Below are 15,257 nucleotides of genomic sequence, written 5' to 3' on the forward strand. Positions count from 1 at the left end.
AGTTATGTACTGTATTTGTAATTACCTAATTGAGCTTGTGGGGTGTAAACTCCAGCAACTAATCGTGCCTAACTTTTTACATGCTGACATGAATGATCCTTGGTATATTTGTGATGAGAAAAACATTTGCAGAAATAGCTTTTGTTAGGACAGTCAGGGGTAGCTCCAGATGGGCTGAGAGGGTGGCACTCTGGTTGGAGGAGGGGGCTATAGGACTTGGCTTGAAGTAGTGTTTTACCCCCTTTCTATGTACTGCCTGCTACACTTCCCATACATCTACTTCTGGCTTTTTCTCCCATGAGATGTTATCCCTCTCTACCTACTGGATGAAATCACTGTCTCCTTTTCATCAATATTTAACAGCTCCTCAAAATATCTTCTCCATCTTTTCATTACCTGCACCTCCCCATCAAATATTTTCCCTCTTGTTCTTAACTGCCAGTTCCATATGTTCCTTTGAATTTTTTTACTGATAAACTTTTTCTACTGATAAAAACTCATCCATTCTCTTTTTTCTTCACATATACATACATACATACATACATACATACATACATACATACATACATACATACATACATACATACATACATACATGCATACATACATCCACACATACACACACACACATACATACATACATACATACATACATACATACATACATACATACATACATACATACATACATACATACATTCACATTCAGCTTTTTGTAAATTCTTATTACATTGTAGAAACCTCTTCTGTGCTATTTTTTTCTCATTTATCACCCTCTTTATGTACATTGTCATTCCACCCTTCTGTACCCACAGACTTCTGTGAACTTTAGCACTACATTCTTAAATCTACCCCAATTCTCTTTGACCCCCTTTTTACATGTACTCTCTCTCTAGCTCACAATTAACCAGTAGTTGTTTAAACCTTTCCTAACTATCTCCTTTAGTTTCATTTACTTTTTCTCTCTCATCCACTGATGGCATTCTCCTTGTACTCCATTAACCTCTTGTTCTTACTGTAGGTCCCATTAAATTATGATCAATATAGTATCTGTAAAAGCATACACTTACAAACTTCTACCCATCAGTCTTTTATATACTAATACATAGTCTATCAAACTTATTTATCTTTTTTCTTAAATAAGTATTACCTATTACCAAACCTCTTTCTATACATAATTCAGCTATAGGTCCCCCATTATCATTTACCCATGACACTCAGAGTTACCTACTATGTCATCTACATCAGTCTCTCCCACTTTAGTATTTAGATCCTCACAGCTATTATAATTATTCTTTCAGTGGACTCGAAACTCCCTCAACATTCTTTTAACACCTCTCAAAATCTTCTCTTCTTTACACAGTTCTCACGTATAGGTGCATAAACATGCACTATTACCCATTTTTCACTTCTCACCTTTATTCTAACTTATATAATTCTTGAATTTTACTTTTATACTCCTCTTTCCATAGTTTGTCATTTATTACCTCCCCAGCCACCGGGCCATGAGCAGTGCCCTTCCCTTTCCTCTGGCTCCTCGCCATTCTTTCTAAGCAAATGTCATGTCCACTAGACAGCATTATTCTTTCTTAATTCTTCCAATGGTCATCACATTAAGCTGTGTCACTGAGGCCAGGGTCCTTCACATATGTAGTTCTACATCATGAGCTCAGCTCATTCAGATGTGAGCAGTAAATTTTGGTCTAGATGTGAGAGAATGGGTCTATGGGTGAGTGTATACAGTATAAAAACATCCGGGCCCACACTGTGTTTGTGATTGTGCTTATGGTTTAAAATAGCAAGTTTGAGGTGTTCTCTCAGATGGTTTTTATGATTTTATTAGCTGTTATTTGGTATCATTTGATAGAACAGAAGAAATACTACTGAAATAAAAATTATTTTGGTTGGCTTCAGGACATGAAATAGTTTGAAATTTAACTCAAAATAGCCGAAATATTACATTTTTGTCAATTTTCCTGAGGATGGGTAAGGCTTCTTACACACCCTGGTCTATTTTTATGGATTTTTAATAGCTCTGATTCAATTATTGGGACACCATAAACCTGGTTATGTTTTATTATCCAAGAATTAGAGTAAATCTTCTATTTTTGTGTGATTATAAATTCAGTAAGGAAGGCAAGTGTAATATAGGAAAGGCCTGGGGATGTGATTAATGAACATGAGAAATATTGGTTTAGTGCCAGGAATCTACATTGTTTATTTTGAACTCTATTTTTTGTCATTTTTTTATTTTTTATAAAATTAGCCAAATTACTGACTTCTGTGCAGTGTATAGAGTAGTTGTAATAGATGACTGGACACTTTCTTGTGCTTAGTTGATAGACTGGAAGGCATACAAGTGAAATAGCTAGGAATTTGGTCAAATGGAACAATGAAATTGGCTTAAATTAGGACTCTAATAGCTAATGCGTAAATTGTGCTGAGACCGTTAAGTTTACACCTACATAATTCCATGAATTTTCCACCAAATTCCATACTTTTGGTGTCATTATCTTCAGAAAAGTATTCTTTTCCATTTCAGTTTTTTTTTTTAAGTGGATGCTGAGAGCAATATTAATTATTCTGGTATAGATGTAAATGTATGACCATCATTAAATTAATAAGGATTTTGGTCGTTATTTTCATTCTCTAACACTGATCTTGAGATGTTAGCACAGATGTGTCCTCCATAGTGTTTGAGAGGGAACATTGTATCAGCATTCCACAAGATGTTTGGTTCATACAATATGTTTGCCAAGGCCTTGAATGATATCCAAGCATTCAAAATTATGCATGACAATTTAAATTGTAGTTTTACAACAGTCTGGTGTAGATATGACTGAATCACAGTCATTTTGGGGTTAAAATTCAGTAAGGAAAATATTGCTGTAATTTAATTTTCTTGAATTATTTTAAAAGATGTTAAACTCTTTCAGGTTTCTTTATTTTTCTGTTATAGACCATAGTGTTGTATGCCCACACCAAGAGGAACTTGTATACAGTGTGCGTGACCGGTCATATGCTGAAGTAATTGAGCGAACATATAACTTTGCTTCCAAGAGGCTGCTGGAGCTGCTTATGAAGGAGAAGGACCTAATGGGTCGACTAAGGTTTGAGCTCTTGTTATGTGTGTATCTTTGAGTGGATTCAAACTTTTATATTTGCTTAATAATAATAATGATGATATTAGGCTTGAGCATTCAGCAGGTTTGTGAGAGCATGTTAGAGGAGTGAATGGAGACAAGAGGTTTTCAATGGACATGCTGTTGGAGTATGAGCATGGTAAAATGATGGAATTAATGGGAAACTAATTAGCTGGACTTTTGTCCTGGAGATGGAAAGGGCACTGCCTTTACTGTGAAGGAGGGGTGGGGAAGTTGCAGTCAAGAGGGTAATCCAAATTGTGGTGTCAGCACATTTCTGGCAAGGCAAGACATCAGTTGATTGAATGATGGTGAATGTGTTTCCTTCCTTTGGGTTATCCTATCTTTGTGGAAGACGGCTCTTCAGGTAAAAAAAAAAAAATTATTTTTAAAAAGTTTACAGATGATGCAACAATTGATGGACAATTGAAGGTTTGGAATAAATGTCACCTGGTCTGATGAATTGTGATTTCTGCTGTGACACACAGATGAAAAGGCCAGAATTTGGTGTTAACTTTTGGGATGTGGTGGAATGGGAGATTTGCATCATGAATGTGCAACTGACAAATTGCAGCATCTTTGTGATGCTATCATGTCAACATGAAAAAGAATCTCTAAGTAATGCTTCCAGCACCTTGTTGAATTTATACCATGAAGAATTCAGGCTGTTCTGGGAGCAAAGCAGGTCCCTATTCAGTACTAGAAGGGTGTACGTAATAAAGTGGCCAGAGAGAGAGAGAGAGAGAGAGAGAGAGAGAGAGAGAGAGAGAGAGAGAGAGAATGAGAGAGAGAGAGAGAGAGAGAGAGAGAGAGAGAGAGAGAGAGAGAGAATGAGAGAGAGAGAGAGAATGAGAGAGAGAGAGAGAATGAGAGAGAGAGAGAGAATGAGAGAGAGAGAGAGAGAGAGAGAGAGAGAGAGAGAGAATGAGAGAGAGAGAGAGAGAATGAGAGAGAGAGAGAGAATGAGAGAGAGAGAGAGAGAGAATGAGAATGAGAGAGAGAATGAGAGAGAGAGAATGAGAGAGAATGAGAATGAGAGAGAGAGAATGAGAGAGAGAGAGAGAATGAGAGAGAGAATGAGAGAGAGAGAATGAGAGAGAGAATGAGAGAGAGAGAATGAGAGAGAGAATGAGAGAGAGAGAGAGAGAGAGAGAGAATGAGAATGAGAGAGAGAGAGAGAATGAGAATGAGAGAGAGAGAATGAGAGAGAGAGAGAGAATGAGAGAGAGAGAATGAGAGAGAGAGAATGAGAGAGAGAGAGAATGAGAGAGAGAGAGAGAATGAGAGAGAGAGAATGAGAGAGAGAGAGAGAAAGAGAGAGAGAGAGAGAATGAGAGAGAGAGAGAGAATGAGAGAGAGAGAGAGAGAGAGAGAGAATGAGAGAGAGAGAGAGAGAGAATGAATGAATGAATATGTATATGTCTGTTTGTCTCTGATGTTTACAGGCATTAAATTTCCCTTTATCTCATTTTTATATTTCATTTTTTATTTTCATTAATTCTAATATCCACTTGAGGGACATGGTTTGTCTCCAAAAGTTATATAGAATTTTTTTTAATATAAAGAGGGAATTTATTGGTAATTATCCAAGTGTAGGCTTTTAGCCTGATGATATAAAGGTTGTATCATCAGGAAAGAAGACAGGTTTCAGATGTTGGATAATATTTGTATATTGACTATTATGGATCTTCTTTCTTTCAACAAACCGGCCGCATCCCACCGAGGCAGGGTGGCCCAAAAAGAAAAAAGTTTCTCTTTTTTTTAAATTTAGTAATTTATACAGGAGAAGGGGTTACTAGCCCCTTGCGCCCGGCATTTTAGTCACCTCTTACAACACACATGGCTTACGGAGGAAGAATTCTGTTCCACTTCTCCATGGAAATAAGAGGAAATAAACAAGAACAAGAACTAGAAAGAAAATAGCAGAAAACCCCGAGGGGTGTGTGTATATATATGCTTGTACATGTATGTGTAGTGTGACCTAAGTGTAAGTAGAAGTAGCAGGACATACCTGAAATCTTGCATGTTTATGAGACAGAAAAAAGGACACCAGCAATCCTACCATCATGTAAAACAATTACAGGCTTTCGTTTTACACTCACTTGGCAGGACGGAGTACCTTCCTGGGCGGTTGCTGTCTACCAGCCTACTACCATAACTATTATAGATAAGGGAAAAAGGGGCCTTGAATGTTTTCTTAGGGGGGATATCTAAATTTATTGGTAAGGTACTTGAAGAAGTATCATTTATGGTTGCACTCTGCTTTCTGCTAAAGTACTGAGGTGTGATTGAAAATACTTGAATCTGTGCCTTTTGAGTCCATATTGATTTAATTTTAGTAGAATATTGTAGTCAACAGTATCAATATTATTTTTATTATTTTTTTTATTAACACATCAGCCGTTTCCCACCAAGGCAGGTTGGCCCGAAAAAGAAAAACTCATCATCATTCACACCATCACTGTCTTCCCAGAGACATGCTAACACTACAGTTATAAAACTGCAACATTAACACCCCTCCTTCAGAGTGCTGGCACTGTACTTCCCATCTCCAGGAATCAAGTCTGACCTGCCGGTTTCCCTGAATCCTTTCACAAATGTTACCTTGCTTACACCCCAACAGCACGTCAAGTCCTAAAAACCATTTTTCTCCATTTACTCCTATCTAACATGTTTGCTGGAAGTCCAAGACCCTCGCACACAAAACATCCTTTACCCCTACCCCACCTTCCCTCCACTACAGATTTATACACTTGAAGTCATTTTGTTTTGTTCCATCCTCTCTACATGTCCAAACCATCTCAATAACCCCTCCTCAGCCCTCTGCATAATAGTTTTGGTAATTCCACACCTCCTCCTAATCTCCAAACTATGGATTCTCTGCATTATATTCACGCCACACATTGCCCTCAGACATGACATCTCCACTGCCTCCAGCCTTCTCCTTGTTGCAACATTCACCATCCATGCCTCAAACCCATACAAGGGCATTGGTATAACTATACTCTCATACATTTCCCTCTTTGCTTTCATGGATAAAGCTCTTTGTCTCCACAGACGCCTTAGTGCACTACTCACTTTTTTCCCCTTGTAAATTCTATGCTTCACCTCATCTTTCAATGACCCATCTGCTGACACATCCACTCCCAAATATCTGAATACATTCACCCCTCCATACTCTCTCCCTTCAGTCTGATATCCAGTCTTCCATTACAGTGGACCCCCAAATTTCATGATTAATCCATTCCAGAGAGTCTGTCAAAAGTTGAAATTCATGAATTTTGAAACCATTTTCCCCATAAGAAATAATGTAGATCCAATTAATCCGTTCCAGACACCCAAAAGTATTAACAAAAATTATCTTTTTTATAGATTAAATATAGATTTACATTCAGAGAAGAATGAGAAATCAGATATAAAACAATAATATCACACCTTTATTGAAGACTCTTGTTGGTCTATGGAAGACGGGAGGAGGGGAGAGAATGGAGAAGTTACACTATTGTTTGGAAGGGGAATCCCCTTCCATAAAAACTTTAGGTACCAAGTCCTTATCTGGGGTTACTTCCCATCTTTGTTTTTTAATGGCACTAGGACCAGCTTGAGAGTCACTGGCCCCCTGTAGCTCAAAAAATTGTTCCAGAGAGCTCTGTTTCTGGTGTCTCTTTAAAATTTACCTAAAATGGGACAAGGCATTCTCATTGTACATGTTGCCGACATGGCCTGCAACATCTTTGTTAGGATGATGTACCTCCATAAATGTTTGAACCCTACTCCACATTGCACAAATCTCCTTAATCTCTGAAGAAGTCACCTTCTTCCACCTCTCTTCCTCCCCCTCTGAAGCAGTTTCCTCAGCTGTGGTCTGTTGCTGTTGCAGATGAAGCTCTTGCAGCTCTTCATTAGTTAGCTCTTCATTGTGGTCCTCCACCAACTCTTCCACATCCTTGCCACTCATATCCAACCCCATGGAATTCCACAATGCCACAGTTGATTCCACAACAGGTGTAGAGTCGACAAGGTCAGGCTCAAACCCTTCAAAATCCTTCATTCGGACACATTCTGGCCACAATTTTCTCCAAGCAGAGTTCAAAGTCCTGGAAGTTAATCCCTGCCAAGCCTTATCTATAAGGCTTATGCAATCAAGGATATTGAAGTGATACCTCCAGAACTCTTTTAGGGTCAATTCAGTGTCTTAAGTAATATTAAAGCACATTTGAAACATTGCATTGGTGTAGAGTTTTTTGAAGTTTGAAATGACTTGCTGGTCCATGGGCTGGATGAGAGGAGTGGTATTAGGGGGCAAGAGCTTCACTGTGACGAAACTAAACTCCTCACACAATTGGTCATACAAGTCTGGAGGATGAGCAGGAGCATTGTCCATTACCAGGAGGCACTTGAGTAGCAATTTATTTTCCAGGAGGTATTCCTTCACACTTGGGCCAAACACTTCATTGAACCAATCAAGGAAAATTTCCCTTGTGACCCATGCCTTACTGTTAGCCTTCTACATCACACACAGTTTACTCTTGGCGACACTGTTTTTCTTGAAAACACTGGGGTTTTCAGAGTGATACACCAGTAAAGGCTTCACTTTGAAATCCCTACTAGCATTGCCACAGAACAAGAAAGTTAGCCTGTCTTTCATAGGCTTGTGTCCTGGCAGTGCCTTTTCCTCCTGCGTGATGTAGGTTCTCTTTGGCATTTTCTTCCAAAAGAGGCCTGTTTCATCACAATTGAACACTTGGTGGAGAAGTAATTCTTCATCCTCTACATACACCTTGAATTCATGCACAAATTTTTTCAGCCGCACATTTGTCAGAACTTGCAGCCTCGCCATGCCTTACCACACTGTGTATGTCACTACGCTTTTTAAATCTCTCAAACCAGCCTTTGCTGGCCTTAAATTCACTAACATCAGCACTTGTTCCAGGCATTTTCTTTACGACATCGGCATGCAACTGCCTTGCTTTTTCACAAATTATCGACTGCATAACACTATCTCCTGCCAACTGTTTTTCATTGATTCACACTAACAAGAAATTCTCAACATCTTCGATCATTTGCAGTCTCTTTTTTGTGAGCATATCTACCCCTTTCTCAACAACAGCTTCCTTGATTTCCTTTTTCTTCGCCAAGAAGGAAGTGAGTGTTGAATGGGGCTTCCCATACATCTTGCCGAGGCCGACCACACTTACTCCACTTTCATATTTTGCAATGATTTCTTTTTTAATTCTATCATGTTTCTCACCTTCTTTACCAAAGGGATGGCACTAGGATCTTTCTTTGGGCCCATAGTGGCTTACTTAGCCGGGCTGTGGTTTGTACATTGGATGGCGTGCAGCCAGCAGTAACAGCCTGGTTGATCAGGCCCTGATCCACCATGAGGCCTGGGCACAGGCATTGACCCCAGGAACTCCCTCCAGGTAAACTCCAGGTAAACAAAAAAGAATGGAAGATTACGAAATGTATCTTATAAACGTGTGGGGTGATGGTCACTCGCTGAGAAACAGTGCCACACTGACTCTGAATGGTGTGTGGGGTGCCTTTGTGTGCGCGCGGATGCTTGAGGGCTACTTGGATGTGTTCCGTACGACCAACGAATGGCGAGGCAGATCACAAAATGCAAGGCTATATTTTGACGAAAAAAGTTGCTGAAAGTCAAAATTCACGAAGTGTGGGGCTCAAGAAACTCGGGGGGTCCACTGTACCTAATTTTTTGTTTTCCTCATCACCTTACTCTTTCCTGTATTCACTTTTAATTTCCTTCTTTTACATACCCTACCAAACTCATCAACCAACCTCTGCAACTTCTTTTCAGAATCTCCCAAAAGCTCAGTGTCATTAGCAAAGAGCATCTGTGACAACTCCTGCTTTGTGTTATATTCTTTATCTTTTAACCCCACACCTCTTGCCAACACCTGAGCATTCACTTCTCTTACAATTCCATCTATAAATATATTGAACAGCTATGGTGACATCACATATCCCTGTCTAAGGCCTACTTTTACTGGGAAATAATCTCCATCTCGTCTATGTACTCTAACCTAAGCCTCACTATCCTCGTAAAGACTCTTCACTGCTTTCAATAACCTTCCTCCTATTCCACACATTTCAACATCTGCCACATTACCCCACTATCCTCCCTATCATACGCCTTTTCCAAATCCATAAATGCCACAAAAACCTCTTCACCCTTTTCTAAATACTGTTCACCTATAATTTTCACTGCAGACACTTAGTCTACACACCCCCTACCCTTTTTAAAGCCTCCTTGTTCATCTGCTATCCTGCTCTCCGTCTTACTCTTAATTCTTTCAATAATAACTCTACCATACACTTTACCAGGTATACTCAACAGACTTATTCCCCTATAATTTTTACACTCTTTTGTACCCTTTGCCTTTAAAGAAGGGAACTGTGCATGCTCTCTGCCAATCCCTAGGTACCTTACCCTATTCCATACATTATTAAATTAAAACACTAGCCACTCCAAAACTATATCCACACCTGCTTTTAACATTTCTATCTTTATCCCATCAATACCAGCTGCCTTACCCCCTTTCATTCTACCTACTGCCCCACACACTTCCCCCACACTCACAACTGGTTTTTCCTCACTTCTATAAGATGTTATTCCTCCTTGCCCTGTACACAAAATCACAGCTTCCCTATCCTCCTGCCCTATACACAAAATCACAGTTTCCCTATCTTCATCAACATTTAACAATTCCTCAAAATATTCCCTCCATCTTCCTGATACCTCTAACTCTCTGTTTAATAACTCTCCTCTCCTATTTTTAACTAACAAATCCATTCGTTCCCTAGGCTTTCTCAACTTATTAATCTCACTCCAAAACTTTTTTCTTATTTTCAACAAAATTTGTTGATAACATCTCACCCACTCTCTCATTTGCTCCCTTTTTACATTGCTTCACCACTCTCTTAACCTCTCTTTTTCTCCCCATATACTCCTCCCTCCTTGCATCACTTCTACTTTGTAAAAACCTCTCATATGCTAACCTTTTCTCTCTTACTATTCTCTTTATATCATCATTCCACCAATCGTTCTTCTTCCCTCCTGCACCCACAGGAACTGTAATCACAAACTTCTGCTTAACACACTAACACTTCTTCTACCCCATTGCCTATACTCACACTAGCCCATCTGTCCTCCAACAGTTGTTTATATCTTACCCTAACTGCCTCCTCCTTTAGTTTATAAACCTTCACATCTCTCTTACTTGATGCTTCCATATTCCTTGTATCCCATCTACCTTTTACTCTCACTGTAGCCACAACTAAAAAGTGATCTGATGTATCTGTGGCCCCTCTATAAACATGTACATCCTGAAGTCTACCCAACAGTCTTTTATCTACCAATACGTAGTCCAACAAACTACTGTCATTACGCCCTATGTCATATCTTGTATACTTATTTATATCGACTCAAGGCTGAGGGACTGATTACCTCAAACTCCTCCTCTTCTTCACCATTCTCCTTTGTATGGACTGATGAAGCCACTGTGTGGTGAAATGTTTCCTCAGTAAAGATACCCAAGAGTTGCACGTGTGTCTAATTTATCAACGTGTCAGTTCTCTGAACCATTTATCTACAGTACTTATTTATCCTCTTTTTCTTAAAATATGTGTTACCTATAACCAAACCCCCTTTCTATACAACGTTCAGTCAAAGGGCCCCCATTATCATTTACACCTGGCATCCCAAACTTACCTACCACACCCTCTAAATGCTTCTCTTACTTTAGGATTTAGGCCACCTACCACAATTACTCTCTCACTTGGCTCAAAAGTTCCTACACACTCACTTAACATCTCCCAAAATCTCTCTTTCTTCTCTACACTCCTCTTCTCCAGGTGCATACACACTTATTACGACCCACTTTTCATATCCAACCCTTATTTTAATCCACATAATCCTTGAATTTATACATATATATTCCCTCTTCTCTCTCCATAACTGATCCTTCAACATTATTGCTACCCCTTCCTTAGTTCTAACTCTCTCAGATACTCCTGGTTAATTTTACTTTTATAATTTTTTTTTTTTTACAGATCTGTGAAGCACTATTTCTTGCTTGACCAAGGTGATTTTGTTGTCCAGTTAATGAGCTTATGTGAGGATGAGCTAAGCAAAAATATTGATGATGTTGTACCTACACGACTTGAGTCATTGTTGGAATTAGCACTTAGAACATCAGCAGCTAATTCTGACTTTTATAAAGATGACATAGAATGTGATCTGCAACCTATAACCTTGATGACTCAAATGCTGAGAATTCTAAGGTATGTTTGATTCCTGATTTTTTTGTACAGTAAAATATTAATATTTTTCAAGAGTTATTGCTGGTGGTATTCCTTGGTTTTATGAAGGATATTGGTGTGCATTACAGATTAACTTCATTCATATAAAATTTGTTTAGTTGTTTTTTTCCAAGAGGATTACGTTGGTAAAAATATCTAAAATTTTCAGTACTTTTTATTAAGTTTTATATTATTCAGTAATTAATTTTTTAATTCCTCTTCTTTTTTCAACACACTGGCCATATCCCACCGAGGCGAGGTAGCCCAAAAGGAAAAACGAAAGTTTCTCCTTTTACATTTAGTAATATATACAAGAAAAGGGGGTTACTAGCCCCTTGCTCCCTAATTTTTTAATTATGGTACATTAATTGAATAAATATAACAGGCATTTGGTTCAAGTAATGTCATGCTCCTTAATTATAAATTACATGCAAAATAGGATTCTTCAGTCATTGCTTTCTCAAGCAGCATTGAGACCGAGGATGAACGAGAGTACTACCCACAAGAGGAGCGACTACAGCTGACCGGGCTTCAGGGGTTTTCACTTGGTTATCGGGTAACATGGCCAGTGTCACTGGTGTTGGACCGCAAAACTATAGCTTGCTACCAGATGATCTTCAGACATCTCTTTTACTGTAAACATGTTGAGAAATTACTGTGCAGGTAAATAAACTAAGGAAGCACCCAATTGTGCAGGAACTTAGGTAACACATGTTAGCATTATGTGTAAATGTTAGTGTCTTGATATTTATAGTGTGTAGTTGCTTGAAGGCTTTTCTGTCATGACTTGGAATAGGTATACTTAACTGGTAATTATGAAAATTAGGAACCTTTCATTCTGGCTAATAAGTTATTATTTAGTGATAGTCTGGAAATTAGTTTATTTTTGTGATAAACTTGAGGGAATATAATGTCCTAAAATGTGGTATCTTGCAGGGTGTGGGTCAGTAACAAGGTGGCCAAAAGCTTTCCACTGTCTGCCTCCCGCACATACACTGCAGCTTTCGCTCTAAGGCAACGTATGCTCAACTTTATTCAAAATATAGAATATTATATGATGTTTGAAGTAATAGAGCGCAACTGGCAAAATTTTATTAATAAAATGCAAAAGGTTGGTAATATTAATTTTGTGATAAATAAAAATTAGAAGTCCATATAATAGGATTGTAGTAAAGATGGAAAAAGAAGCAAGAATTTTGTGTATTGTTGTTGGTCCACTGCTCTTAATTTCCTGTGTCTCGTATTGTATAATGTAGTTTCTCATGACCAGAATTTTGTTTCTAAGTACAAAAGGAAAAATACTACTAAATTATTTGGCATACCAAATATAAACACAAAACTTTAATAAGCACCAGTCTGTGGCACAAATAAGCCCAAAAGAAGAAAATAAAACAAGATAAGAGTACAGTGGAACCTCCACTTGTGAGCGCATCCACGTGAGCTTTTTTCCAAATATGAGCAGTCAATCGGTCGATTTTTTGCTTCCATACGTGAGATACGTGAGCGAAATTTCCATAAGCAAGTGGGCCTCAAGGGAGGTTCCTTGACACTGGTGAGGGACTCTTGCTCTTGAGCTAGGGAATGGGATCTCATTTGTTTGTTAGACTATCTTACTGAAACTTGGGCAATGTATGACGGAAAAATGCTTTGTAGCGTACACCAAAAATGAAGGAAATCGGACTATAAATAATGGAATTCACTTCTCAGCAATTAGCCCCCCCCTCCCATTTTAGCAGTATTTTCATATGGTTTTTATGGTCGTATTCTCGGTTTTTTGGTCTCATTTGATAGAATGGAAGATATATTACAGAAATAGATACGATTTTCATTGACTTCACGACGAAAAGTACCTTGAAATTGAGCTCACAGTAGCAGAAATGTTCAATTCTTTGGCAATGTTCAAGAGTAAACAAATGATATCACTATCCATTCCAGTATGCAGTCGTGAATGGGTTGACATTATTTATACAATTATTACAATAATGCAGTAGTCTGCAGAACAGTAAATCTTCTATTTTTTTGTGTGAATAAAAATTACAAATTATTTATATTGTAATAATAATAATAGTATAGTATAATAATAATACAGTGGGCCCCCGACCAACGATATTAATCCGTTCCAGAGAGCTTGTCCTTAGCCAAATTTATCGTTTGCCGAATTAATTTTCCCCATAAGAAATAATGGAAATTCAATTAATCTGTTCCAGACACCCAAAAGTATAAAAAAAAATATTTTTTCACATGAAATATACATTTTCCTACACAGAAAACAATGATACATGCACAATAAATACTACATGAAGAATAAATGACACTACCTTTATTGAAGATGTAGTGATGAGTGATGAGATGGGGGGAGGGGAGATGATGGTGATGTATTATTGTTTGGAAGGGGAATCCCCTTCCATAAGGACTTTAGGTACCAAGTCCTTTTCCAGGGTTACTTCCCTTCTTTTCTTAATGCCACTGGGAACAACTTTACAGTCGCTGGACCTATGTTGCACCAAAAATCTGTCCATAGAGCTCTGTACCTGGCATTCCTTTAAGATTTTCCTAAAATGGGCCACAACATTGTCATTGTAAAAGTCACCAGCACGGCTTGCAATAGCTGTGTCAGGGTGATGTTCTTCCATAAAGGCTTGCACCTTTGTCCACATTGTACAAATGTCCTTAATTGTTGAAGAAGGCAACTTCCGCCATTTCTCTCTCCCCTCCTCTGAAGCAATTTCCTCAGTTGTGGTCTCTTGCTGTTGCAGATGCTCTTGCAGCTCATCAGTGGTTAGTTCTTCATCGTCGTCGTCCACCAACTCTTCCACACCCTCCCCACTAACCTCCAACCCTATGGACTTCCCAATGATACAATAGATTCCACAACTGGCATAGGCTCCTGAGGGTTAGCCCCGAGCCCTTTAAAATCCCTTTCTTGTACACATTGTGGCCACAGTTTCCTCCAAGCAGAGTTCAAGGTCCTGTTAGTCACTCCCTCCCAAGCCTTACCTATAAGGTTTATGCAGTTGAGGATACTAAAGTGATCTTTCCAAAACTCTCTTAGGGTCAGTTCAGTGTCTGAGGTCACTTCAAAGCACTTTTGAAACACTGCTTTGGTGTGCAGTTTTTTGAAATTTGAAATGACCTGCTGGTCCATGGGCTGGAGGAGAGGAGTGGTATATTAGGAGGCAAAAACTTCACTTTTTATAAAGCTCAACTCCCCTGCAATTCACTCTGGCAAGTCTGAAGGATGAGCAGGAGCATTATCTAATACCAGGAGGCACTTGAGTTCCAATTTATTTTCCAGGAGGTAATTTTTCACAGTGGAGGCAAACACATGATAGAACCAATCATAGAAAATGTCTCTAGTGACCCATGCCTTACTGTTTGCCCTCCACATCACACACAAATTAGCCTTGACGACACTGTTTTTCTTGAACACTGGGAGTTTGAGTGATACATGAGTAAAGGTTTCACTTTGCAATCACCACTAGCATTACTACAAAACATTAGAGTTAGCCTGTCTTTCATAGGCTTGTCCTGGTAGTGCTTTTCCTCCTGTGTAATGTAGGTCCTGTTTGGCATTTTCTTCCAAAACAGGCCTGTTTCATCACAATTGAACATTTGTTGGCATTTTAATTTTTCAGTGTCTGTGTACTCCTTGAATTCCTGCACATATTTTTCAGCCGCTTTTTGGTCACAACTGGCAGCCTCACCATGCCTTATCACACTGTGTATGCCACTATGATTCTTAAATCTCTAACATACCACTAATCACTAACATACCACTAGTTGCAGACA

General features: G+C 38.7%; 1 protein-coding gene across 4 annotated transcripts in view; it reads left to right on the forward strand.

Annotated features, from left to right (window-relative positions):
• Grip84 (Gamma-tubulin ring protein 84) overlaps positions 1–15,257 on the forward strand; it is a 176,122-nt gene that overhangs the window by 94,762 nt on the left and 66,103 nt on the right. For all 4 annotated transcript variants that reach the window (XM_070096997.1, XM_070096999.1, XM_070096998.1 and 1 more), the window contains 4 exons: positions 2,960–3,110; positions 11,220–11,450; positions 11,937–12,131; positions 12,405–12,579. In XM_070096997.1, coding sequence (XP_069953098.1) covers positions 2,960–3,110; positions 11,220–11,450; positions 11,937–12,131; positions 12,405–12,579 — 752 coding nt within the window. The remainder of the gene's footprint in view (positions 1–2,959; positions 3,111–11,219; positions 11,451–11,936; positions 12,132–12,404; positions 12,580–15,257) is intronic.

The sequence above is a fragment of the Cherax quadricarinatus genome, chromosome 56, assembly GCF_038502225.1.
Source record: "Cherax quadricarinatus isolate ZL_2023a chromosome 56, ASM3850222v1, whole genome shotgun sequence".
Lineage (NCBI taxonomy): Eukaryota > Metazoa > Arthropoda > Malacostraca > Decapoda > Parastacidae > Cherax > Cherax quadricarinatus.